Source organism: Polypterus senegalus, chromosome 8, assembly GCF_016835505.1.
Source record: "Polypterus senegalus isolate Bchr_013 chromosome 8, ASM1683550v1, whole genome shotgun sequence".
NCBI lineage: Eukaryota > Metazoa > Chordata > Cladistia > Polypteriformes > Polypteridae > Polypterus > Polypterus senegalus.
The window spans coordinates 164839281-164865895 of NC_053161.1; the positions used below are offsets into that span (position 1 = coordinate 164839281).

At 41.5% G+C, this 26615-nt stretch overlaps 1 protein-coding gene across 1 annotated transcript in view; it reads left to right on the forward strand.

Annotated features, from left to right (window-relative positions):
• LOC120533329 overlaps positions 1–26117 on the forward strand; it is a 32589-nt gene extending 6472 nt beyond the window's left edge. Inside the window, exons 2-3 of the mRNA XM_039760180.1 lie at positions 6019–6484; positions 25594–26117. Coding sequence (XP_039616114.1) covers positions 6058–6484; positions 25594–25898 — 732 coding nt within the window. The 5' untranslated portion in view covers positions 6019–6057 and the 3' untranslated portion in view covers positions 25899–26117. The remainder of the gene's footprint in view (positions 1–6018; positions 6485–25593) is intronic.
• Positions 26118–26615: the final 498 nt, after the last annotated feature.

A 26615-nucleotide genomic window follows, 5' to 3' on the forward strand; every position in this document is an offset into this window, starting at 1 on the left:
CAGATAGTGTGGTGTTCTAAGTATGTAAATTCATCAAGCTATAACTGTAATTTACTCCTCACTAAAAGCAGACATTGTTTTTTGTCTATTCAAACAATTAGAAGACCCCTACATCAGTTTACAGTACTAACGTTCCTGGGTACTGCCGTCCTTTCTGGAAGGCTTCTTTAAGAGTCAACTGCAGCCCTATGGCTGCCGTGCCAGGCTCTTTTGCCTGAGTATTTGTGCTCTTTTTCTGATTGCCACTGCAATAGCTCCTCATGTTTGGCAATGTGTCTGACTTTCATGGGTTTTACCAGGTTTGTCGTGTTGCCTTAATAACATACACCCTCTGACACCTATCCCATTTTGATTCATTATTTCTCAGTGTAGTAAAATAAATCCAAACAACACCCCGCTTTCTTTTGGCCGTTGCCTCACATTCACAGTCACACGGCTTTGGCTGGTGGACTGCAGCACTGCCAGTGTGAATGCAGGACAATGAAAAGTGAAAAGCGCACAACGAAAAGTACTGCCACTTTACACAACATGTTTAATAATCATGCTCTCACCATCAAATGCTTTTTAAAAATAGTTTCTAATAAACTTGCAAATTATTGAAAATGTGTAAAATTGATACTTTTAATGTGATTATCAATGTTTAAATCAAAAAGGTCAGGATCCCAGCCACAGGTAATGCGCAATCCAGTGTGTTTCTTCGTGCCGGTCCCAAGCACAGATAAATGGGGAGGGTTACGTCAGGAAGTGCATCTGGTGTAAAACTTTGCCAGAACAATATACGAACAACAATACAAACTTGCTTGGCATGACATCTGGACAGTGGGTAGATGAAAAGGAAAACTGGTGGTGGAATGGGTAACTACAGGAAAGTATACAGAGAAAGAGGATGGCAAAGAAGAAGTGGGATAGTCGGAGAGATGCAGAATTTAAACGAGTACAAGGAGATAAGGCGTAAGGTGAAGAGAGAGGTGGCGAAGGCTAAAGAAAAGGTGTATGATGAGTTGTATGAGAGGTTGGACAATAAGGAGGGAGAAAAGGACCGATGGGCTAGACAGAGAGACCAAGCTGGGAAAGAAGTGCAGCAGTATAGTGTGATAAAGGATAAGGATGGAAACGTACTAAAAAGCTAGGCGAGTATGTTGAGCAGATGGAAAGAGTACTTTGAGAGGCTGATGAATGAAGAGAACAAGAGAGGATGAGTGACAGATGCATTCAAGGAGGAGGTGGGATTACATCAGGGATCGGCTCTGAGCACTTTCATATTTGCAATGGTGATGGACTGGTTGGCAGACAAGATTAGACAGGAGTCGCCGTGGACTATGATGTTTGCTGATGACCTTGTGATCTGTAGGGAGCAGGTTGAGGAGACCCAGGGGAGGTGGAGATGTGCTCTAGAGAGGAGAGGAATGAAGGTCAGTAGGAACAAGACAGAATCATCTTCTTCGGCTGCTCCCGTTAGGGGGCACCACAGCGGATCATCTTTTTCCATATCTTTCTGTCCTCTGCATCTTGTTCTGTTACACCCATCACCTGAATGTCCTCAATCACCACATCCATAAACCTCCTCTTAGGCATTCCTCTTTTCCTCTTGCTTATCAGCTCTATCCTTAACATCCTTCTCCCAATATACCCAGCATCTCTCTTCTGCACATGTACAAACCAACGCAACCTCGTGTCTCTGGCTTTGTCTCCCAACCATCCCACTTGAACTGACCGTCTAATGTCCTCATTTCTAATCCTATCCATCCTCGTCACGCCCAATGCAAATCTTAGCATCTTTAACTCTGCCACCTCCAGCTCTGTCTCCTGCTTTCTGGTCAGTGCCACCATCTCCAACCCAGATAACATAGCTGGTCTCACTACCATCCTGTAGACCTTCCCTTTGCCTCTTGCTAATATCCGTCTGTCACACTTCACTCCTGACACTGTTCTCCACCCATTCCACCCTGCATGCACTCTCTTTTTCACCTCTCTTCCACAATCCCCATTACTCTGTACTGTTGATCCCAAGTATTTAAACTCCTACACCTTCACCAATTCTACTCCCTGCATCCTAACCATTCCACTGACCTTCCTCTCATTTACACACATGTATTCTGCCAAGTCTAGCAGCCATCGATCATTATTAAGTTGCTTGTATTCTGCATGTTTAATGACAAGGAGAAATTCCTTTATCTCCGGCCAGGGGTCTCGAAACTTCAGCAGGAATTTTCCCCTAGCCATCTGCCTCAACGAAGGCCTCTTTTATCATCTCTCCATCTGCCATCTGCTTCGGTGTGTCTGCCTTTGCTTTTGAATTCAGTCGAGTGAAAAATGAAGGCTGTCCGATTAACTGCGATTTTAGTTCCCTCTCCTTTCTCTTTGTCAGATCGCTTTTCAGAAAGAAGTCAGTTTTGTATTTTTCTTTCTTTGGAATAGCAATGATAGATTGACAGATCAGACAAATGCACATCAATTGTGACATTGCGAGAAAAAAATTCCTCTTTCAATTCCGCATGTCTAGTCCCCCCACTACCAATTTTTTTTTCATGTCCCTTCTTTAGTCAATATAAATTGGAAGGCAAACTAGATCACTTAAATGGCCGGAGTTTTGCAGTAGCTCGCGAGTTTGATTGTGCGTGAGGGATGATCTGCATGTTAAAAGAAAAGAAATCTTGGAGACTGGCCGCCCTGTATGTCAGTCAAGTGGCAAATGCCATAGGGAGGATATATGATAGACTAACATTTAAAAAAATTTTTTTGAATGCAACGCAATCTATTTGCACTACTTTTCCTATCTACCAGTCGATCACGAGCGATGTATTAGGAACCCCTACAGTAAGCAAAATTCATGGCCTTCTTTACTACAAGTAAACTTTTAAACACTATTAGTGTCCATCTCTGTAATGGCCGTACAATAAAGGGTGTCATAATGGCTCAAGTCGGGTCAATTAGCTATTCACTTTGGCAGAAGGGAAATTCACTGATCAACAGAATCAAATGCTTCAAAATGGGAACGAGAGGTTCTATAAAATCTGTTACGGCAATGAAACATTATGATTGGCTCAACAGGTGAAAGGATGACTGAGCAGCAATTTTCTGATTGATTTTTGTCAGTTAGCTGATAGGGGTCACCAAGTCTGGTCCTGGAGGACCACCGTGGCTGCAGGTTTTCATTCTAACCCTTTTTAATTGAGTGATCCTGTTTGTGCTGTTAGTTAACTTCTTGTGAATTCATTTGACTTGAATTGTTTTTTTTTTTTAAGATTTTTGTCTCCTGAATTTCTTCATTTTTTTCCTTAAATGGCACCCAAACAGAAATGAAACATGTGAAGTGAGGGAGGCAACAGAAGACCAGCTAAGTCAGGGCCTGAATCTCCAACCGTTTGTTTAATCAGGCGCCGAGTCTTGTTGTTAATTAAACTTGTTCTTTAATTTCGTGGCTTGTTGCTGCTCTCATTGTGCAATAGCAGACATTTCTGAAACTGTTGATGTTCTCTTTCTAAGAATACTGTCTAAATGTTTTGGGGATCTGAGCCAGCATTACTGAGGCCTTCACCTTTCTTTATTTTCAGATATTGTAAGATGGACACCAGTTGTTTTGGCTCATTTTGAATCTCATTATTTTTTGGCAGCTAATTAAGGAAAAAGAAACAACTAAGGGGTCTGAGTATTCACGAGCAAATCAATTAAAATTAGTTCAAAAGAAGATAATTAGCAGCAAGAACAGGTCACTTATTCAGAAAAGGGTTCGAATGAAAACCTGCAGCCACGGTGGTCCTCCAGGACTGGAGGTGGGGGTCTTTGTCTGCCATTGAATATCAAAGGTAACCATCGTTAACGACACTTCAGCCTAAAGCTGATGCCACATTACGTGACTATTTGTCCTGAGTCGCATCCGATTTACCATCTGCAGTTGCTGATCTCATCACCTGACCACATTAATTTAAACAATTGAAAATCTCTGCCTATGTCACATTTAGTGATTGTGTGCCAACCATTCAGCCGAGTTGTGCTCACCCTTATTCCTAACAGCCAATAGCATGCTGTCTGATGAAGCCCATGGTGTACAAAGGCCATTTATTTTTCCCTTTTATTATGGAAACATGAGACATTAGAAAGGTTAGGGTTCTGCATGTTTCTTATTCCTCTTCACTTAATTCTGTGCCTTCTACTTCAGGAGAACATTCATTGGTTGTCATCTGTCCTGCACACACAGTCTGCCCCTAAGACTAAAGACAAAATCAAACCTGTTTAATTGTATTTCAGTGAGTCGCAGGCTAGTTGAAGTCAGACATTGGGTACGTCACATTAGATAGATAGATACTTTATTAATCCCAAGGGGAAATTCACATAATCCAGCAGCAGTATACTGATACAAAAAACAATATTAAATTAGGCGACCAGATTCACAGGAACACACTGCCATCTGCCTCCATCTCACCAAGCTTTACAGTAAAATGGCAGGACGAGATTCTTGTTGCGCGTTTCTTACTCCTCTTCACTTAATTCTGTGCCTTCTACTTCAGGAGAACATTCATTGGTTGTCATCTCTCCTGCACACACAGTCTGCCCCTAAGACTACAGGCTAGTTGAAGTCAATTGCTGGATGTGTCACATTAGGCGACCAGCTTCACAGGAACACACCACCAAATGCCACCATCTCGCTAAGATGATGTAAATGAAGGCTATGACTTAAAATTAATGGATATGTTGTCTAATGTTACATCACCCTAATATTTTAATATCCAAACCCATTATTCAGGGCTGTGGAGTCGAAGTCGGAGACAATTTTGGGTACCTGGAGTCGGAGTCGGCAAAAAGTTAACCGACTCTGACTCCTACAAAATTTAAATGGGAATTAAAAAAGTAAGTTGAAATGTCCCAATTCACAAACAGTCATAATGAACTACTTCTCTGCTGTAAGAATAAAGCCCAATGCATGCAGTGCATAATGTTACCACAAAACGAACATGTCAAGTAACCATGAAGCATGCTTTTCATTGACTGTATGCGTCACTATATGGGATGTAATGCACAGGTAAGGTGCGGCACCACTTTCCATTGTGTCGTGTTCCACTGTTACAGGGAACTGTGAACCTAGCCTAAAGCCCCCCATACATTTACAGATGCACTGCCGATTTTTCGGCCGTTCAACGAGTCATCACGCGTCAAACGCCTGAAAAATCATCTGGTGTGTTCTCAGCTCCGTCGGCTCCCCTTCGCTATGCGCTAGTGAAGGGGGCCGAAGGAGCCGAGAACACAGATCTCCCTACCTGTCTCCAGCAGAGGCTCGTTCTGCTGATCAGCTGACCGGTGAGTGACACAATGCACTAAACTTCCGGCTGGCTGACAGAGGAGACAGCCACTGCAGCAGACAGAGGCATCACATTACTTTGGATGGGGGCGGTGGTCGAGATTTTCCATAAGCTGGATCTGCCGTCCATGTGGACACCCGCCATCTGCGGCCGCCAATCAATTGTGTTTGTCTTTAATCTGGCATTATAGTAGAGTGTTGGCTTCCTAGCCAGTAGTTCTGTGGTGAAATAACATGTATGTTGCCTTCCTTTCCTTCAATGGATGTAGAAAATACATTAGCATAGTATATACATACAGAGGAGTCGGAGTCGGAGCATTTATCTACCGACTCCACAGCCCTGCCATTATTTGAGTTCCTCATTCATTTGCCCCTTTTCTTAACAAATTTCTGAGTCCTAACCTGTATAAACCTTTCTTAACATTAACTGATAACTCAATTCTGGGACCCCAACATTACCGAATGTTTAATCAAAGTAGTGAATGTTGTTGACACTCGTCTGTACAAAATGGCCGCCTTCTTCTCCTAGCCTGTTGGACCCTCCTTTCTTTCCCAAACTAATTTTTCACCTTATTTGATATGAAAAGTGATGAGTTAGTGTCAACATGCTATGAACTGTCTTACTTGACATCAGCTTTAGCTAATTGGATATTAAAAAAATCAGACATCTTTAGTTCTGAATGATGCAGTTTTAATTGAATTGACTCCTGTTCTTTTCACAGAGAAAAAAAGGAAAATCTGCCATATACTGTAACATTTAAATGGATGTGAAAGAGGAGACGTGTGACGCCGACATGAATATCATGGAGGAGAGGACCGTAAATGTTAAGGAGGAGTACTGTGAACGGGAGAGCGTCCAACCTAAACAGGAGAGTCTGGGCATTAAAGAAGAGGTGCGTGAACTGGGGTCAGTGAGTATTAAAGAGGAGGATGAAGAGAAGTGTGTCAGCACTGAGATACACAACTATAGGAGTATGGAGAGCATCAAGAAAGATGACCATAATTACGAACATCAAGATGGAGCAGTTACTGGGTTAGTCTCTTCACGTAGCAGACACTCTTCATCTCCGGAGTCTTCTATCAATTTAAAACATGAATCACTACAGTCTGACACACAGGGGACTGAAGGAATTTCATATCCTAAAACACAGGAGGGTCAGCCATCACCTAAGACGTCATCTAAAACAAGTAAGTGAAAAATAAAAATGGTTGTACATTGAGGGTTATGGGCCTGAAAGTGCCGTCTTGCTCTTTTTTTTAAAGAGAAACTTAGACAAACTTTCAATGTACTTTAAACCCAGCAATTTCACTACATTTTTACAGGGTTTAGAAATGTGCTGTTCTTCCATTATAGTTTGTAACATTATGTAAACGTTCTAAACCTGTTCTTGGTAAAAAAGTGTTGGAAGAAAAAGTTTCATAACCCTTTGGAATTCACTTTATTTCTTCAAAAATTTCTCCTAACAGTGTAGTCTGATCTTCAGTTAAGCTCCAAAAACAGACACTTAGAATCATTTTAAAACTAATAACAATTAGACTTCTCGTCATTCCTGACCACATTGTTTAAACCTGAACAGTCCAGCTTGTGACCCCCTGTCTTTACTAACTTGCCGATCCTCCTTTAGTTCCCATGACCTCCACCAAACATTTCCTGCAGCTTTCCAGGGTTTTCAGTTCCTTGATGTCTGGGATTCCTTGAATAGTCAACTCTTTTCTGGTAAAGCCAACAAATCTTAAGCTCTGGATTCTGATTGGCCAGTCGGGAACACCAATTTTCTTCTTTTTAAGCCTTTCTCTTGTCGATTTCTTCTATTGTTTCAGCTCATTGTTTTGTTTCATCACCTGGCTTATATTACGCTTTCACTATCCAGACATGGTCCAATCAGATTTCTTTTTAACAATTTTAATTCAGTATTACGTTGATGATGGCATCCTGTTCAGGTCCTGCTGAAGCAAAAAAAAGCCCCAAGCTATGATTCTACCATGAGGTGTTAGCATTCGTGTGCGATGCACTTTTACCTCCAAACCGCTGTGAAATGGGGACACAAACATGGTGACATGGGGTGGCAGGCCTTCAAAAGACCCACACACTAGACCAGGGGCAACATTTATAAAGCTTTGCATGGATTTGAGAAAGGAAATTTGCACATGCTAAAAACAAAAAAAAAATGGAAAATGCGTACACTGAAAAAAATCTGGGGAAGGTTACAGAAAAATTTCTGCTGCTTTGAAGGTCCCAATGAGCACAGTGGCCTCCATCATCTGTAAGTGGAAGAAGTTCAAAACCACCAGGACTCTTCCTAGAGCTGGCCAGCCATCTAAACTGAGCGATCGGGGGAGAAGGGCCTTAGTCAGGGAGGTGACCAAGAACCCGATGGTCACCCTATCAGAGCTCCAGAGGTCTTCTGTGGAGAGAGGAGAACCTTCCAGAATGACAACCATCTCTGCAGCAATCCACCAATCAGGCCTGTATGGTAGAGTGGCCAGACGGAAGCCACTCCTTAGTAAAAGGCACATGGCAGCCTGCCTGGAGTTTACCAAAAGTCACCTGAAGGACTCTCAGACCATGAGAAACAAAATTCTCTGGTCTGATGAGACGAAGATTGAACTCTTTGGTGTGAATGCTGGGCGTCACGTTTGGAGGAAACCAGGCACCGCTCATCACCAGGCCAATACCATCCCTACAGTGAAGCATGGCGGTGACAGCATCATGCTGTGCGGATGTTTTTCAGTGGCAGGAACTGGGAGACTAGTCAGGATAAAGGGAAAGATGACTGCAGCAATGTACAGAGACATCCTGGATGAAAACCTGCTCCAGAGCGCTCTTGACCTCAGACTGGGGTGACGGTTCATCTTTCAGCAGGACAACGACCCTAAGGACACAGCCAAGATATCAAAGGAGTGGCTTCAGGACAACTCTGTGAATGTCCTTGAGTGGCCCAGCCAGAGCCCAGACTTAAATATGATTGAACATCTCTGGAGAGATCTTAAAATGGCTGTGCACCGATGCTTCCTATCCAACCTGATGGATCTTGAGAGGTGCTGCAAAGAGGAATGGGTGAAACTGGCCAAGGATAGGAGTGCCAAGCTTGTGGCATCATATTCAAAAAGACTTGAGGCTGTAATTGCTGCTAAAGGTGCATCGACAAAGTATTGAGCAAAGGCTGTCAATACTTATGTACATGTGATTTCTCAGTTTTTTTATTTTTAAAAAATTTGCAAAAACCTCAAGTAAACTTTTTTCATGTTGTCATTATGGGGTGTTGTGTGTAGAATTCTGAGGGAAAAAATGAATTTAATCCATTTTGGAATAAGGCTGTAACATAACAAAATGTGGAAAAAGTGATGCGCTGTGAATACTTTCTGGATGAACTGTAAATCAGCCCTCATGGTTTACATGCTTCAAATTTAATGATGATGGCCATGTGGACACCTAGGACACCCGCCATTCAATCCATAAACACGAGGCAGTGTGGTATCTCAGTCAGGATGTGGTGGAGCACATCGTCACCACAGAAGAAATGGAAAAGATAGCAGATAGATAAGTATGGAACTGTAGATCCCAGAGGAAAATGATAATTCAGTGCCCATTTAGACTATCAGGGATAAAACTAAAAATGCAGCTACAAAAAAAAAAAAACATTTAAAAAAAAAAATGTAATTTTATCTTTTTTTTTTCTTAATTGTTCTACAGTATAAGCCTGGTGAATTTCTATTGCTAAATTATTCTGAATTTTAGGTGTGTAACAGCAAAAAGCCACCTCACCAATTCTTTACAGATTGGCTCTTGAAATTATAAGCAGACCTTCATTTGAAGATCTGAGGTTATGACTGGGAGCGTAAGGGGACAGACATTCGGAAATGTAGGACGGGGCGAGATTGTTAGCCTCAGGATGTCTGCGTTAATGAGACAAAAAGTTATAAAGAAACTTTGCGAATTCATCCAGAGGTGAACCTAAAGATCACTCAAGTACTGACATGAAGGAGCAGCTGGATAAGCACATCTGGAGCCAAACTTTCAAAAAAGCATCTGACTTTGTCAGCAACATCCTTTCGTTGTGAATGCATCTTATCAAAGGCTGCGCTGGGGGTGTAAATAAGTAATCTTCTGAACTGCAGCACAACAAAGTAAATCATTGATGTAAAGAGAATTACTGAAAGACTAAGCTTTTGTCGTTTCTGTATTCTTAAACCAACCGTCTGCCATCCCTCAGTTGCACTGGCACACGTTACATTCGGGGGCAAATACAATGGAGAATACCGACAATGTACACCTTCACAAGTGGAATAAATCGACTGTATACTGAAGCATCTCATTGTCAAACATAAAAATACAAAGTAGAACATTTCAGATAAACGATGAGTTCTGTTAATCGTAAACAATGCACCATAACTGTTATATGTGTTGTTACTTTTTTATTTATTCTCACCAAACGTTACATATCTACATGGGAAATGAATATGGGTAAATGTGTTTTAATAATTCTGTTTAAAATACACTGTCAAAATATATTAATGAACAAACTGACACACATTGGCCTTTAGGAAATATAAAAAAGCGTGCGCGCTGTCATATAGGACAGAATGCATTGTTAACGTGACACACTCTCTACTGGCGGGATGTCACGAAACAAAGAAACAGCGCAGTCCATGCAAACTCAAATCCTCCTTGATGTTTGGCCTTATGATTAATTGTCAATATCAAATCAATAAAGTCATTTTAAGAAGATGACAAGTCTGCTATAGTCAGTTCACTTAACGCTCCGTTTAAAATGTTTGCATATACAGAATATAAAACAGAATCTCAATGAAGAGGGACTCGTGAGTATAACAAATAATATGTGACACTGAGGAATTATAATTTCTAATAACGGGAACAAGTAAAAACTACGACTTCCTAAAACGGACACTGTAAACGTAGGCATTTCAATAAATAATTTAGGAGACTTGTGTGCGCATTTCAATATCGATTTAAGAACTACGTAGGCCAGGCATGTCAAACATGCGGCCCGCATAAAAGATTCTAGTTAGCACTGAACTTGTACAAAATGATTACTGTCGTTTATGATCGAATCATTCTGCATCTTCGGCGTTACTTATTGACTTTTCTTACTTCTTAATTCTGATAAAAGCACGTTTTCCCATGGCATTACAGTACTGGAAACATCATCTGCTAGTATAGCCACGAGCCTTGACCAAAGTTAATGATCCACAACATCACAACTGAAGTGCTAGGCTGCAGCAGGGGTGGCTTTAGGCACGTGCAAACTGTGCACCTACACAGGGCCACCACGCCAATATATATTAAATATAAAACAGAAAGAGAAAATAACGACATAGCTGACGGTAATGTGGCCGAAAATCATTGTGTTTCTTGTTAATTAGTACGCTGTATTTACTAATGTCGCTAGAGTCGGAGCAGTAAGCTATATGTAGTATCATAACGTTCTGCCGTAATGAGAATATCATGGGCCGCCACTTGGTTTTCAAGTTACGGACACGCGCATATAGAAGCGTGCCGTGAGCACGAGGTAGCTATGCAGTGTCCGCGATGGACACGGCCATCCGCCGTGCATAAGATACCATATTGGCATTGGCGGGCGAAGGGGCCACCGATTCTTTCTCTGCCCAGGGCCGCCACAAGCCTAGAGCCGCCCCTGCTAGGTTACACTACTGGCTGGGCTGCTGAGACTGGCCACTGGGCAGAACTGACCATTACGAATTGTAATAGCTCGCATATTTTCACTTTTTTTTTGCTCTAATTTTATGTAATTTTGTGCTAGTATTGTAACGAACAGTTAGTGCAGACTACAGCTGAAGATCTGAAGTGGACACGAGAAGTTGGTGAGTTGTTTGTGAACATATTTTCGTGATTTTGAGTTTGTAAAATTAGTGTAGGTCAGGTGGCTTTTTGCATATCGGCTTATTTTACAATATAAACTTTGAAGTAAACTTAGTAAAGTAAAATTAGATTTTTGGAGGATTTGTTTTCCAACTTGAATTACTGAGCAGTGAATTCAGTGAGCATTTTCATGATTTCAGTTCACACCAACAGGACTTTGTGCTGTTTACGTCACCATACTCTTACAATGTTGAGAATGCGCCTGAGAATATCCAAATGGAATTGATTGAACTCCAGTCAGATTCTATTCTGAAGGCAAAATACAACGAAGTTGGTGTGCCAGGCTTGTATGCTTACCTGCCACCCTCGTATGTGCAGATCCGTAAGTTGGCATCGAGAGGACTGTCTATGTTCGGTAGCACTTACCTTTGTGAGCAATTGTTTTCATTAATGAAAGCTACCAAAACCCCTCATCGCTCAAGACTTACTGTCGAGCACCTTTCATGCCTCATAAAAGTTGCAGCTGCACAAGATTTCAAGCCTGATATTGACGAACTGGTTACTAACAAGAGATGCCAAGTGTCGGGACAAAAGAAATAAGTCTCAGACTGTAAGACTCCTATATAAGCAATGAATATAATATAATAATATAAGGATCTAGCTAAAAGACTATGATTCTAATTGTATACTGTTGTACGGAGAATGTATGGAAATAAATTGCTTTTCTTTAAACTTTAAGTGTTACATTTTTTTTAAAGTTTTCAGTATTGGAAAGAAAGCTACAGTAACTTTGTATTATAGTATAATAGTATTTGTTACAGTGCGGCCCGCTGACGCACGTATGGCAGTCGAAGTGGCCCACCAATGGTAGTGAGTTTGACATGCCTGATGTAGACCACCTGTTGTACTACACGGTAGCTCAAACAGCACTTAACAGTAAATAGTCTAACAACTAAATATAAGTGAATGAAATGAAGAGCTCGTCTACCAGTGAAGGCGGACTCTGTCCTGCTGCATGTTTGGAAGGCACTGATTGGCTAAAACTGTTCATAGGGATTTGTCCTAAGATGGAAGTGCCGTTTAGCGATCAGAAACGAAAAGACACATTTAGGCATGCTGGCAAGTAGTTTATGTTATGTTTTTCCACAGTGCAAATTCAGTACGACACCAGGGTCTCCAAACACACAAATATGGAGTTTATTAAGTTTATACTGAAATTCTTTACATACGCAATATAATGGCGTGTAGCCGCCTAATCAGAGTCATTAACGAGCTCCGCACAACTGAGCTACTACTAGTGTTCTCACCGTGGCGCATGTAGACGATATATTTTGTTTGACATATGCACGTTAAATTGGTTTAATCTTCATTGTTGTATTCTCCTAATGAAGATGAAGACTAAAAAATTATATTTATAGATACATATGTGACGTACTGTTTTGAAGAAAATTGAGCGTTGCATGATTTACCTAATCTTTTTTATATATATATATATATATATATATATATATATATATATATATATATATATATATATATATATATATATATATATATATATAACTGCTCAAAAAAATTAAAGGAACACTTTGAAAACACATCAGATCTCAATGGGAAAAAGAAATCCTCCTGGATATCTATACTGATATAGACTGGGTAATGTGTTAGGAACGAAAGGATGCCACATCGTTTGATGGAAATGAAAATGATCAACCTACAGAGCCCTGAATTCAAAGGCGCTCCAAAAATCAGAGTGAAAAAATGATGTGGCAGGCTAGTCCATTTTGCCAAAATTTAATTGCAGCAACTCAAAATTGTACGCAGCACTTTGTATGGCCCCTGTGTTCTTGTATACATGCCTGACAACATCAGTGCATGCTTCTAATGAGATGACAGATGGTGTTGTGGGGGATCTCCTCCCAGATCTGGACCAGGGCATCACTGAGCTCCTGGACAGTCTGAGGTGCAACCTGGTGGCATTGGATGGACCAAAACATAATGTCCCAGAGGTGTTCTATTGGATTTAGGTCAGGAAAGTGTGGTGGCCAGTCAATGGTATCAATTCCTTCATCCTCCAGGAACTGCCTGCATACTCTCACCACATGAGGCCAGGAATTGTCGTGCACCAGGAGCCACTGTACCAGCATAGGGTCTGACAATGGGTCCAAGGATTTCATCCTGATACCTAATGGCAGCCAAGGTGCCTTTGTCAAGCCTGTAGCGGTCTGTGTGACCCTCCATGGATATGCCTCCCCAGACAATCATTAACCCACCACCAAACTGCTCGTGCTGAATGATGTTACAGGCAGCATAATGTTCTCCATGGCTTCTCCAGACCCTTTCACTTCTGTCACGTGCTCAGGGTGAACCTGCTCTCATCTGTAAAAGCACAGGGCACCAGTGGTGCATCGGCCAATTCTGGTATTCTATGGAGAATGCCAATCGAGCTGCATGCTGCTGGGCAGTGAGCTCAGGGCCCATTAGAGGACATGGGGCCCTTGGGTCACCCTCATGAAGTCTGTTTCTGGTTGTTTGGTCAGAGACATTCACACCAGTGGCCTGCTGGAGGTCATTTTGTAGGGCTCTGGCAATGCTTATCCTGTTCCTCCTTGACCAAAGGAGCAGATACTGGTCCTGCTGATGGGTTATGGACCTTCTATGACCCTCTCCGGCTCTCCTAGAGTAACTGCTTGTCTCCTAGAATCTCCTTCATGCCCTTGAGACTGTGCAGGGAAACACAGCAAACCTTCTGGCAATGACACGTATTGATGTGCCATCCTGGAGAAGTTGGACTACCTGTGCAACCTCTGTAGGGTCCAGGTATCGCCTCATGCTACCAGTAGTGACACTGACTGTAGCCAAATGCAAAACTAGTGAAGAAACAGTCAGAAAAGATGAGGAGGGAAAAATGTCAGTGGCCTCCACCTGTTAAACCATTCCTGTTTTGGGGGTCATCTCATTGTTGCCCCTCTAGTGCATCTGTTGTTAATTTCATTAACACCACAGCAGCTGAAACTGATTAACAACCCCCTGTGCTACTTAACTGACCAGATTAATATCCCATAAGTTTCATTGACTTTATGCTATACTCTGATTAAAAAGTGTTCCTTTAATTCTTTTGAGCAGTATATATATATATATAAAGTTGATATATGACGATATATTTTTGACACTATGTATCAGACAAAGAAATCACAGCAATCCACAATAACAATAATGAACCCGAATTGTAGTTTCAGGCCGTCACTTAACTATATCAACTGAAGTGTGTAGTGTCAATACGAATTACAAAATAATTCGTATTCGTAATGCCTCCGAGTATATATATATATTTGTCATCATTAGGACAATACAACATACAATACTCTCATGTTAATACAACTAATTAAACGTGCATACATAAACAGACATTATATACATCCATTCCCCTATTTCAGTTGAGGGGCGTTGATCTAAAAAGTAATGTGGATGGCGCAGTTCGTAGCGTTGACGCCGTGTAGTAAAGCCAGCAGGGGTTCGTGTTTTGCGTCTCCCGTGTGTGACATTTTGTACAAAGAGCCCGACCCCCCACATATTTAAAAAAAACCCACCATGGACCGAGAATGAGCCAGGCGAGCTATCGAAGTGGGGTTGGATCACCATAGGTGGCCAGGGGGCACACACCCCTAGTAAAGATAGATCAAACGTAAATGTGCTTCTTGTTTCATGTGTATAACAAAACAAATCATTTGAGTGACAATTTCAATTGTTGTTATGGGTCATGATTTTGGGTTTAAATGATTATTGAAATAATCGAGTGGAATGTGTTCTTACTTTAATTGTTTTGCACTGTATTGACTTGGACTGTGCTTCTTTAACTGGATGTTTGGTTAGGACTCACTGTAAAAAAGTATTTTTACTTTTTGTTGTCATAACTCTTAATTATTTGTCAAGTCAATCTAGAATAACCAATGCTGTCAAGATAACCTAAAAATGTATGTTTTTGTCTTGGAAACTTACATTACGTTTTTAATTAATTGAAACAACTTATTATTGTATGTTGGTTCCACAATAGGCATTCGTTAATTGTGCGTTTGCGTCATCACGTTGCCGCATGCGCAGCTGCAATGCTAAAAAACATTTCATGTTTAAGGAGGAGGCACCATTTTATTTCAAAGTCAAACCAAATACACAGTGCTGTATCCTGGTTTAACAGTAAGTAGAATGTCGTATTTATCATTTTTAGATCAGTTTCAGTTTTTATTCCATAGTGAAGTAAATGAAAAATGCGGCCATCTTTATAATTATTAACACTAGAACTGCCAAGCGCTTTTTTTTCCAATAGTAAAACCACAATGGAGTCAACGAGGCAGAGAACTACTTCACTATTCATTAGTTAAACGCCAACACATTTATTTCAGCTGGACTCGTAAAAGAACACACAGTAAAGTATAGAAATCTATTTTTATGGTGACATGTTACATAGCTTTTGTGTGTCTGCACGTGTTCATTCGTAAATTTTGCACTGCATCATTTTACCGGGAAAGAGAACGAGCAGCTTTCCCCAAGTTGATTTTCCGGCACGGATAAAACCATTTATGTATTTAATTGTAAAAAGCAAGTTTTCAATCATCTAGAAACATGTAATATTAGTCAAAACAATATGTTTCTGTAAAGTGAACCGTTCATAAAATTACAACATTACTTTAATATTTCATGGATGATATCGGCAAATGTTAGGCAGCATGATGCTCCAGGTATCGTGCTCTATACACCAGCAGCTCGTAATAATTTTTGCTGCTGGCGTGCACTGGATTCAATGTTACTTTGCTACTTGTGCTTTCTGCTCTGCCTTTACACGTTATTAGTGTCTCGCAGCTCCCGTCTCGTTTTTTTTTTCTATTCAGTGCCGGGAAGTCGCTATCTTTTGGGCAAATAACTTACTTGCCATGCTAAGTCAGTGCTTGAAGGTGAACAATTTAGTGGCGTTGCATCCTAACGTGTCGGCTTCTTCTTCCTCTACACACATACAGTATATAACGCGATGCGTTATGCACTTTACACAATTAATTTGGGGATAGGGAGTGCGTGCGGATACACATTAACTATGTCGGCTTCTCCATCGGAAGTGCGATAGTTCATCCAAAGTGGAACAGCACCTGTATCAGTCCACTTCTGGCGATGTGCAGAGTGATGTGATAATACTGTCACCAGTGACTTGTTTCAAATTGCCCGTGAAAGGCTCACACGGTCTTTTTCTTTGCAGTCGAGTGTGATCTTGCTAAAAATAGTATTATAGTATTACCAGGGGCGGCCTTAGGCACGTGCAAACTGTTCACCTGCACAGGGCCGCCACGCCAATATATATTGAATATAAAACAGAAAATAACGACACAGCTAAAAACACGGCGACAAATCTCAAAAAAAGTTAAACGCTTGTGTCATGAGCGCAACGCGGCTATGCAGTGTCCGCAACGGCCGTGGCCATCCGCCGTGCATAAGATGCCATATTGACACTGGCGGGCGAAGGAGCCACCGATTCTTTCTCTGCCCATGAGGGCCGCCACGAGCCTAGAGCCGCCCCTGTTATTACTTACATTAGCAGTTTGTTTTCAGACTTTGTTGGGCTTATTTGACTTTCACTGCGCCAAACGGCTTCAGAATTTCCTCTAGGGGGAACTGCTGATCAACAGTTATGTCTGTTCATGCTTATAACGCATTTCTGTATAGAATGTGCCAAGTGGCTCGATCTATTATGTGGCACTCTGCATGTTCTCCTGATGGGAGTTTCATGTCATAAACAGAATTCCAATTTTAAAAAGTAAATAACAATCCTTCTATATAAAAGCGGTTGGGATTGTTCTTCCGTCCAGTGAGTGCTGCGCAGGCGCGGAGTTTCACACACGCCCCGTCCATTTTGCAATGCACGATGGGATTTGTAGTTCCGTTTTTCCAGGTAAAGGATGATTTTCTACTCCAGACTGTGCGATATCTTCTTCTTCTTTCTTACTATAGAAAAGCGGTCGGGATTGTCCTTCCGTCCCGTGAGTGGAAAGCATAGCGGTATCCCGCTTATCACAGACTTACTACTTGCAGCTTGCGGTACGAAGCGACATGATGTGAGCAGAGTTCTGGAGCTCCCATCGTTCCCTTTCTTTTGTGCGTGATGCGCTGGAAAAATAGACAAAATTATGTCTCTGGAAATAATTAATGTTGATGGAGTACAAATGCCTCACCGCGTAGTAAATATCACGGGGTTCAAAAGGGCGACCTCAATATAGAAAAAAGTTTAAATTTCATCACAAAAATAACAAACTACGAGTATTAAAGTAATACCGCTCAAATGCAATATAACCAAATTAATGAGTTTGTATAAAATATCAAATTGATCTACATATTGAATTGCCTTAAGAAGTGGTCAACTTAAAAGTCGGTCGCCTTAAAAGCCGGGTCAGCCTAGTAGTATGTTAAAAGTTGTTTACATCTAAAAAAGACAAATCGTCTATTCGTTTGAATAGATTTAAAGCAGCTTTTATTGCACATTAACTCTTTTAGGGATGTTGTCGACTTTTGTCAAAAGGAGGAGTTGACAATAGCAATCAACTGTAAACTGTGCCAAAACAAACTGTTATGTTTTAGTTGGACTCTCGTTGCTAAAAGGAAAGTTAGCATCATTGGTTTGACCGAGATTTTCTGTGCTCGTGTGAGTAGTAAGGTGCAAACAAGAGCAAAAATGGCACCGACATAATGGCGAGAGATCAAAGCAAATAGATAAAGCAAAATACTCTGTGGACGAAGTTTTGTCTATTATCTCTGAACTGGACTATGACTTGCCAGACTCAGATTTTGATACAAGTGATCGAAAACGAATGTGACGTTCCAGCTTCAGCTGACTGGTCCCCAGCTAATTGAGTAGCTGGCACGCCTACGGCAATGTTCGCCAGGAGGACTGCCACTTAACAATGGTAAGTGGTAGAAACCAGATTGCAATGCACTGCGACCGTGATGCGAAGACAGCCTGGCACCAAGTCTGCTGCACACTCGTGGCAAACTGGCAGCTGCAGCATGCAGCAACAGATGTTTTATGTTGATTTCTGTGTGAAACCATTTCTTTCAAAAACTATGTTTTTTGGAAAAAGAGTTGATAGATATGATTCAAGCTGCCTTCCTCTTTTTTATTTTAACTTCCTCATAGTGAATGAGGAAAAAGGGTAAAAGGTCAATATGCCAAGTACAGTGGAACCTCGGTTCATGAACGTCTCGGTACACGTACAACTCGGTTTATGACCAAAAAGTTTGCCAAACTTTTGCCTCGGTTCACGACCACACACTCGGTATACGAACAAGCCAGTTTCCCTTTCGGTTTGTACATGTTCAGTCTCTCCCTGTGCATTTCCTGTGCAGCAAGCAAGCGAGAGAGCGCAACACACAGACACACACACACAGGCAGCGCGAGAGAGACGCGCACACACACAGGTCTCCAAGTTCGATGCCTACCCGATGCCCCGCATTGACGACCTACTCGAGCGGCTGGGTGCGGCCCGATACTTGACTACCCTTGACATGACAAAAGGGTATTGACAAATTCCTTTAACGGCATCCGCGAAAGAGAAAACGGCCTTTAGCACCCCTAGTGGACACAGGCAATACAAGGTCCTCCCATTTGGGCTGCACGGGGCCCCAGTGACTTTTCAGCGTCTGGTGGATAAAGTGCTGAAGCCCCACCAGTCCTATAGTGCCGCCTACCTGGATGACGTCGTCATCAATTCCGGCACCTGAGAGGAGCATCTATTGCAGGTCTCTGCTGTCCTCATGACACTGGCTAAAGCCGGCCTCCGTATTAACCCCCGTAAGTGTTTCTTTGGCTTGAAGGTGGCCAAATATTTACGCTACCTTGTGGGGCGAGGACAGGTGAGACCCCAGTGTTCCAAAGTCAAAGACATCCTGGGATGGCCCCGTCCGAATACCAAGAGACAGGTGCAGGCTTTCCTGGGGTTGGCCGGGTACTACCGCCGGTTCGTACCCTGTTTCTCCGAGAGGGCAGCACCCTTGACTGACTTGACAAAGAAAGGCGCTCCCCTTCATGTGGTTTGGAACGACAAGGCAGAACACGCATTCAGTGACTTAAAAAAGGCCCTAACGTCGACACCTATATTAAGAACCCCTGATTTTACCTTTCCCTTTATTCTCCAGACCGATGCTTCGGACACAGGACTGGGTGCCGTGTTGAGCCAAAGCATCAATGGTGTCGAACACCCCGAGATGTACCTGAGCCGGAAACTGCTGGACCGGGAGACTCGGTATGCGGCGGTGGAGAAGGAAGCCCTGGCCATTAAGTGGGCTGTGACTTATCTCCGGTACTACCTTTTGGGTCGCGAGTTCACTCTAGTGACTGATCACGCTGCGCTGCAGTGGATGTCCCTTCATAAGGAGTCGAACCCGCGGGTCACCAGGTGGTTTTTGGACTTACAGCCCTATAAGTTCACGGTCACTTATTGCCGCGGCGGCCTTCAGGCCAACGCCGATGCCCTCTCTCGTATTCACGACCTCTCGGTTAGGTCCACCCGTCCTGACGGTCTCGGGCTAAGGGGGGGGTCGTGTCACGCATGCGCAAGTAGGAGGCCGTAGATGGACCTTAAAGCACTTCGAAAGACGTTCGCCGGCGGGGAACTAACCTTTTTCCTTTGTTTTCCAGAACTAAAGAAGCTCCGCCATAAGGCACTGTACCGCAGTACATCCACTTCCGCCCTTCCTCCGCCATCTTCCCTGACGTCAGCAGTCCCGTCATCCCTCACGCCTCCTTCCCAGCATTCCTGCACTTCCGGCTCCTCCTATATAAAATGGCTGCCGACGCCTAGTATGGCGTCGCGCAGATGAATGTTTTGTTTCTTCTGTTTTTGACCTGTTTTTTTTATTGTCTGAAGTGTGTAGACAATATACGGGGCCGTAAAAACCCCAAACCTTTTTTGACTGTACGTGGAATTCTTTACTATATATATATATATATATATATATATATATCTATCTATACTAATAAAAGGCAAAGCCCTCACTCACTCACTCACTCACTCACTCACTGACTCATCACTAATTCTCCAACTTCCCGTGTGGGTGGAAGGCTGAAATTTGGCAGGTTCATTCCTTACAGCTTCCTTACAAAAGTTGGGCAGGTTTTATATCGAAATTCTACGCGTAATGGTCATAACTGGAAGCAGTTTTCTCCATTTACTGTAATGGAGATGAGCTTCAACGCCGTGGGGCGGAGTTTCGTGTGACATCATCACGCCTCCCACGTAATCACGCAGTACATAGAAAACCAGGAAGACCTAAAAAGCGCTGAAGAAAACATGCATTATATAATTGAGAAGGCAGCGAAACAATAAGAAGCGGCGAGTGACATATACAACCATATTCATGAGTTCTGCTACTTGAAACAAAGCCGATGTAAACCTACACTTTAAATTAAGTTCATAGACAGGCTGCGCTGGCGTTTGTAATTTAGTGCCTGCCCATATAAGGCCGTCCGTCAGCGGCAATCCAATAGCAAACTCCACTAAATATTCACGGGTTAAGGACTGTGCTTATGCAGAGGAAGATGAGATGGTCAGGGTGGTGTTTGACACAAACTCAGCGAAACTGCGAGAGAAAGTTTTAAGTGCCAGGACTAAGGTAACATTAAATACAGCCATGGACATAGCACGAGATGGCACCAGCACAGCTGGGAAACTTCGATGCATGTACACGAGCGCTCACGTGAACTGGCGCAGTGCACAGATAAAAGCAACAGTTCCAAAGAGCTGAACAAAACCGAATTACACAATTGAAAAGGCAGCAAAAATATGAAGCGTCTCATACATACAAGCATATTCATAAATCCAAAACAAAGCACACGTTGGAAAAAGTCAATGTCCGCTAAAGGAAGACAGTGTAAAAAACCGTGCATGCAGTGTGTCAGGTCTCAGATAAAGAAGAAGACGAGCTGTTTATTGATGCAGTAAGAAAGCGAATCGATGAATGAAACCTGTCATCTTTACAACGATTGACAAACACGGAATGTAACTTGAACACAACACATCCTACAAATACGAACCTGATTGAAAGAAATAATGATAATCAAATCCTTGATGACAGCAACACTCAGTAACACTCACAAAACAAATACTGTATATTGACAGTCATGTTACGTTATTTTTAAAATGTTCCCTTTTCTTTTCATAGCTTTTTAACACACTACTTCTCGCTGCGATACGGGTATATATATATATATATATATGTATATATATATAACCCGATCTACATACTCGAATAATGGATACTTTATTCGCCATCAATGATTGTTTTGGTAAAGCCATACTCAGTGTATTCATTAGATGAACGGTAAAAAAGTAAGAGCCAGGGAAGGATGACTTATTGAGGCATGCAGGCTGTAGTGCGCGTCAACTCTATCTGAATTGCGCGATCACATTTGAAAAAATATATCTTTTCAAGTTCTATTTAGTCCATATGTGTCAAACTCAAGGGCGGGCCACATCCGCCCGCGCGTAATTATATCCGGCCCGAGATCATTTTATATACTGTATTATTGTTATTAAAGCCGGGTATATGAAGCGCTGGTAACACAATAAACTACAGATCCCATAATGCAGCGCTTCAGCTGCCTTGCCGAACACTTACCGAGTTAATCAAGTTATTGCGAAGCTAGCTCACACGATGCTGAAGAGAAAAGTTGATTCTGAAAATAGAGCCTTTAAAAACCGATGGGAGGCTGAGTATATGTTTACTAAACCCGTGTGTCTCATTTGTGGAGCTAATGTGGCTGTAATTACAGAATTTAATCTAAGACGGCACTATGAGACAAAACATCAGGTTAACCTGAATGCAATGCAGAAGATACAGAAAGCAGCATAATTAAATAAGAATCTGACACTTCAGCGGACGTTTTAACCCGTGCACAATCACAAAGTGATTTCAAGTGAAGCTGCTTTTATGGGAGACACAAATGCACCAGTGCACCTTGCCTCACTTTCCCTGTTGCCAAGTAATGTTGAACCAAGTCGTCACTACGGTGTTCCCAAATACGCACTTTGCTGATAAACTGAGCGCACTGAGTTTGCACGGCGCTTTGGTGACTTCGAAGAACAAAAAAAGTCCGTCTACATGCGGCTCGAACCTTATGCATGCATTATGTTCATAATATCCACGCAGACTTGCGTAAGAGCGGAGTTATCCGTTTTAACAAGCAGCGTATTGCACTGATACTGAAATAGCTGTGTGTGTATATATGTAGATATGTATGTATATGTATATATATGTTTATATATATGTGTGTGTGTATGTATGTATATATATATGTATTTGTGTGTGTATGTATGTATGTGTGTATGTATTTATGTGTGTGTGTATATGTATGTGTATATATGTAGATATATATATATGTATATATGACAACAACACTCATCACTCACAACAGTGACAAAACAATTACATTGACAATCATGTTAAGTTATTTTCAAAATGTTTCCTTTTCTTTTTCATTGCTTCTTTAACACTACTTCTTCTCAAGGCTGGTATTTTGCTAGTACACTAATAAAAGGCAAAGCCCTCACTCACTGACTCATCACTAATTCTCCAACTTCCCGTGTGGGTGGAAGGCTGAAATTTGGCAGGTTCATTCCTTACAGCTTCCTTACAAAAGTTGGGCAGGTTTTATATCGAAATTCTACGCGTAATGGTCATAACTGGAAGCAGTTTTCTCCATTTACTGTAATGGAGATGAGCTTCAACGCCGTGGGGCGGAGTTTCGTGTGACATCATCACGCCTCCCACGTAATCACGCAGTACATAGAAAACCAGGAAGACCTCAAAAAAGCGCTCAAGAAAACATGCATTATATAATTGAGAAGGCAGCGAAACAATAAGAAGCGAGTGACATATACAACCATATTCATGAGTTCTGCTACTTGGAAACAAAGCACGATGTAAACCTACACTTTAAATTAAGTTCATAGACAGGCTGCGCTGGCGTTTGTAATTTAGTGCCTGCCCATATAAGGCCGTCCGTCAGCGGCAATCCAATAGCAAACTGCCACGGGTAAATATTCACGGGTGAAGGACTGTGCTTATGGAGAGGAAGATGAGATGGTCAGGGTGGTGTTTGACACAAACTCAGCGAAACTGCGAGAGAAAGTTTTAAGTGCCAGGACTAAGGTAACATTAAATACAGCCATGGACATAGCACGAGATGGCACCAGCACAGCTGGGAACCTTCGATGCAAGTACACCGAGCGGCTCACGTGAACTGACGCAGTGCACAGATAAAAAGCAACAGTTCCAAAGAGCGCTGAACAAAAACCGAATTACACAATTGAAAAGGCAGCAAAAAATATGAAGCGTCTGATAAGCATATTCATAAATCCAACTACTGCGGAAACAAAGCACACGGTGGAAAAGTCAATGTCCGCTAAAGGAAGACAGTGTAAAAAACCCGTGCATGCAGTGTGTCAGGTCTCAGATAAAGAAGAAGACGAGCTGTTTATTGATGCAGTAAGAAACGAATCGATGAATGAAACCTGTCATCTTTACAACGATTGACAAACACGGAATGTAACTTGAACACAACACATCCTACAAATACGAACCTGATTGAAAGAAATAATGATAATCAAATCCTTGATGACAGCAACACTCAGTAACACTCACAAAACAAATACTGTATATTGACAGTCATGTTACGTTATTTTTAAAATGTTCCCTTTTCTTTTCTACCTTTTTAACACACTACTTCTCGCTGCGATACGCTGGTATATATATATATATATATATATATATATATCCCGATCTACATACTCGAATAATGGATACTTTATTCGCCATCAATGATTGTTTTGGTAAAGCCATACTCAGTGTATTCATTAGATGAACGGTAAAAAAGTAAGAGCGAGGGGAGGATGACTCATTGAGGCATGCAGGCTGTAGTGCGCGTCAACTCTATCTGAATTGCGCGATCACATTTGAAAAAATATATCTTTTCAAGTTCTATTTAGTCCATATGTGTCAAACTCAAGGGCCGCGGGCCACAGCCGGCCCGGGCGTAATTATATCCGCCCGAGATCATTTTATATACTGTATTATTGTTATTAAAGCCGGGTATATGAAGTGCTGGTAACACAATAAACTACAGATCCCATAATGCAGTGCTTCAGCTGCCTTGCCGAACACTTACGCGTTAATCAAGTCTACCTTATGATGCTGCAAGTTATTGCGGCTAGAGTTATTGCGCACTGAGTTTGCACGGCACTTTGGTGACTTTGAAGAACAAAAAGTCCGTCTACATGCGGCTCGAACCTTGTGCATGTTTGGTAGCACATATCTGTGTGAGAAGCTCTTCTCAGTGATAAAGACTAACAAAACAGCACACAGGAGTCGCCTCACTGATGAGCACCTGCAATCCATCCTGAGAATCTCCACAACACAGAACTTCACACCAAACAGAAACGAACTTGTGGCCAAAAATGATGCCAGGCGTCCAGCTCTAAAATGACATATGAGCAAAGACAACTGAATGATTTGATTTGTTATTGCACGTAAGAGCTGGAGTCAACCGTTTTAACAAACAGCGTATTGCACTGATATGAAATAGCTGTGTGTGTATATATGTAGATATGTATGTATATGTATATATATGTTTATATATGTATGTATGTATTTGTGTGTATATATGTAGATATATATGTATGTATATATGTGTATATGTATAGATATGTATATATATATATATATGTTTATGTGTGTGTGTATATAATATATATATATATATATATATATATATATATATATATATATATGACAACAACACACAAATGTTTCTCTAAATATTCTAGAGATCTCCACAAAAACAGCAATTCAGAGTAAATATAAGAATGTGGGGTCTGTTGGTCTAACCTCTGCTGTATCCTTACATGGCACAAAGTACTCTGAGGGTATGTTTGTGTCTTTTGGTCACAAAAGTGGCCTGCCTAACTTTGGAAAAATTAGTTAAATTGCTAATTATTTCTCAGAAGGCTTCATTCATTGTTGAACCTTATAAGGCATGGTATTTGGAACACCTTCGATGTTTCGAATTATGCAAAGGAAAGTTCTCTGATATCATTATCGTAGATCCACAGGACCTGAATGACTACAGCCCACTTTCATCATACACCATCAAAGGACAAAAATTCATCTCTCCAAAGGCATTTCTGGTCCACTGGGACACAGCACAATAGTTACAGTAAGCGATTGATATTATTCAACGTTTATCATGTTATGACCAAAAAAGAAAAAAAAACATTCTTCTGCCGGTTTCACTTATTTTTTTTTTAAATAAAATATCAGCTAACCACTATGTGGCGTTTGTTTAATCTTTAGATTTGTGTTTAGTGTCATTGAATGCATATTTTAATATCTATACAGTAACTTGTCTCTCTTCTCTTTACAGTTTCTTCAGAAGCCATGTTGTTCCGAGTTATCATTGCCCCTGATGACATTAGAAGAGTTTCACCTGAAAGCCGTCCAGACACAGTAGATGAGCTGGTCGCCATATTGTGCAAAGAACTAGGTGTTTTGGTCCTGCAATTTGAAGACCCAGCTTTCCAAAATGAACTTTGTAACTTAACCAACATATCTGACCTGCCTGAAGGGAGGGCAACGCTGAAGATAATACAGAAGACCACTCCTCTGTCTTCAGTTGACTGCCAGCTCTCTGACTCGTCTTTAGACACTGCCAGCTTAGACACCTCTTAAGAAGACTCACCTTGCATTCATCTTCGAGAGTGGCCAGATCCATTTGTCATTCCAACTTGCTCCTCTGACGTTGAACTTAAACTCAAGCAAGGGAATGAATCTTATTTAAATAATGGCTCCCTCTTAAATGTATTGTTGACACTTTGTCTATGGTGTCATTTCTTGTGACTGAAGACAGAGAGATATAATTAAAGTTAATAAAAATCTTTTATTGATACACACCAGGCAAAGGTTAAATGACAGAGAAGCACAGTCCTAGGACACCTGCCCTTCATCTGCCCCGAGGGGTTGGTGTCCCAAATTTTTATAGGGCTTTTGTCTTATGACTTTAGTTACACAAGTATTTCAAAATATTAGCCTGAATCAGCTACCAGAAATCTAAAGGTGGAATACATCTGCTAGTTTCCTTACTTTGGGGCTCGATGAGTCCACACTTGTGGTTTTTTGTGTAGTAACCTTAAAACAAGAAGTAGCACTTAGCACGCAGACTTTGGGCAAGCAGAGTTTGCCTGACCTTTGTCACGTACACCAGATTGATCAAGCTGTTTTGTATTTTTCCACAGTATCAAAAGACATGACAACTGACATTCTTGACAAGCTGGCAGAGTCTATATATGCCATCAAGGCATATCCAAGAGGAGAGCAATATAATGCTGTTGCAAAAGCCCTGGGAGAAAAGGCGAAAGGAAGTGATTGAGGAAGAGCCTGGTAGAGAAG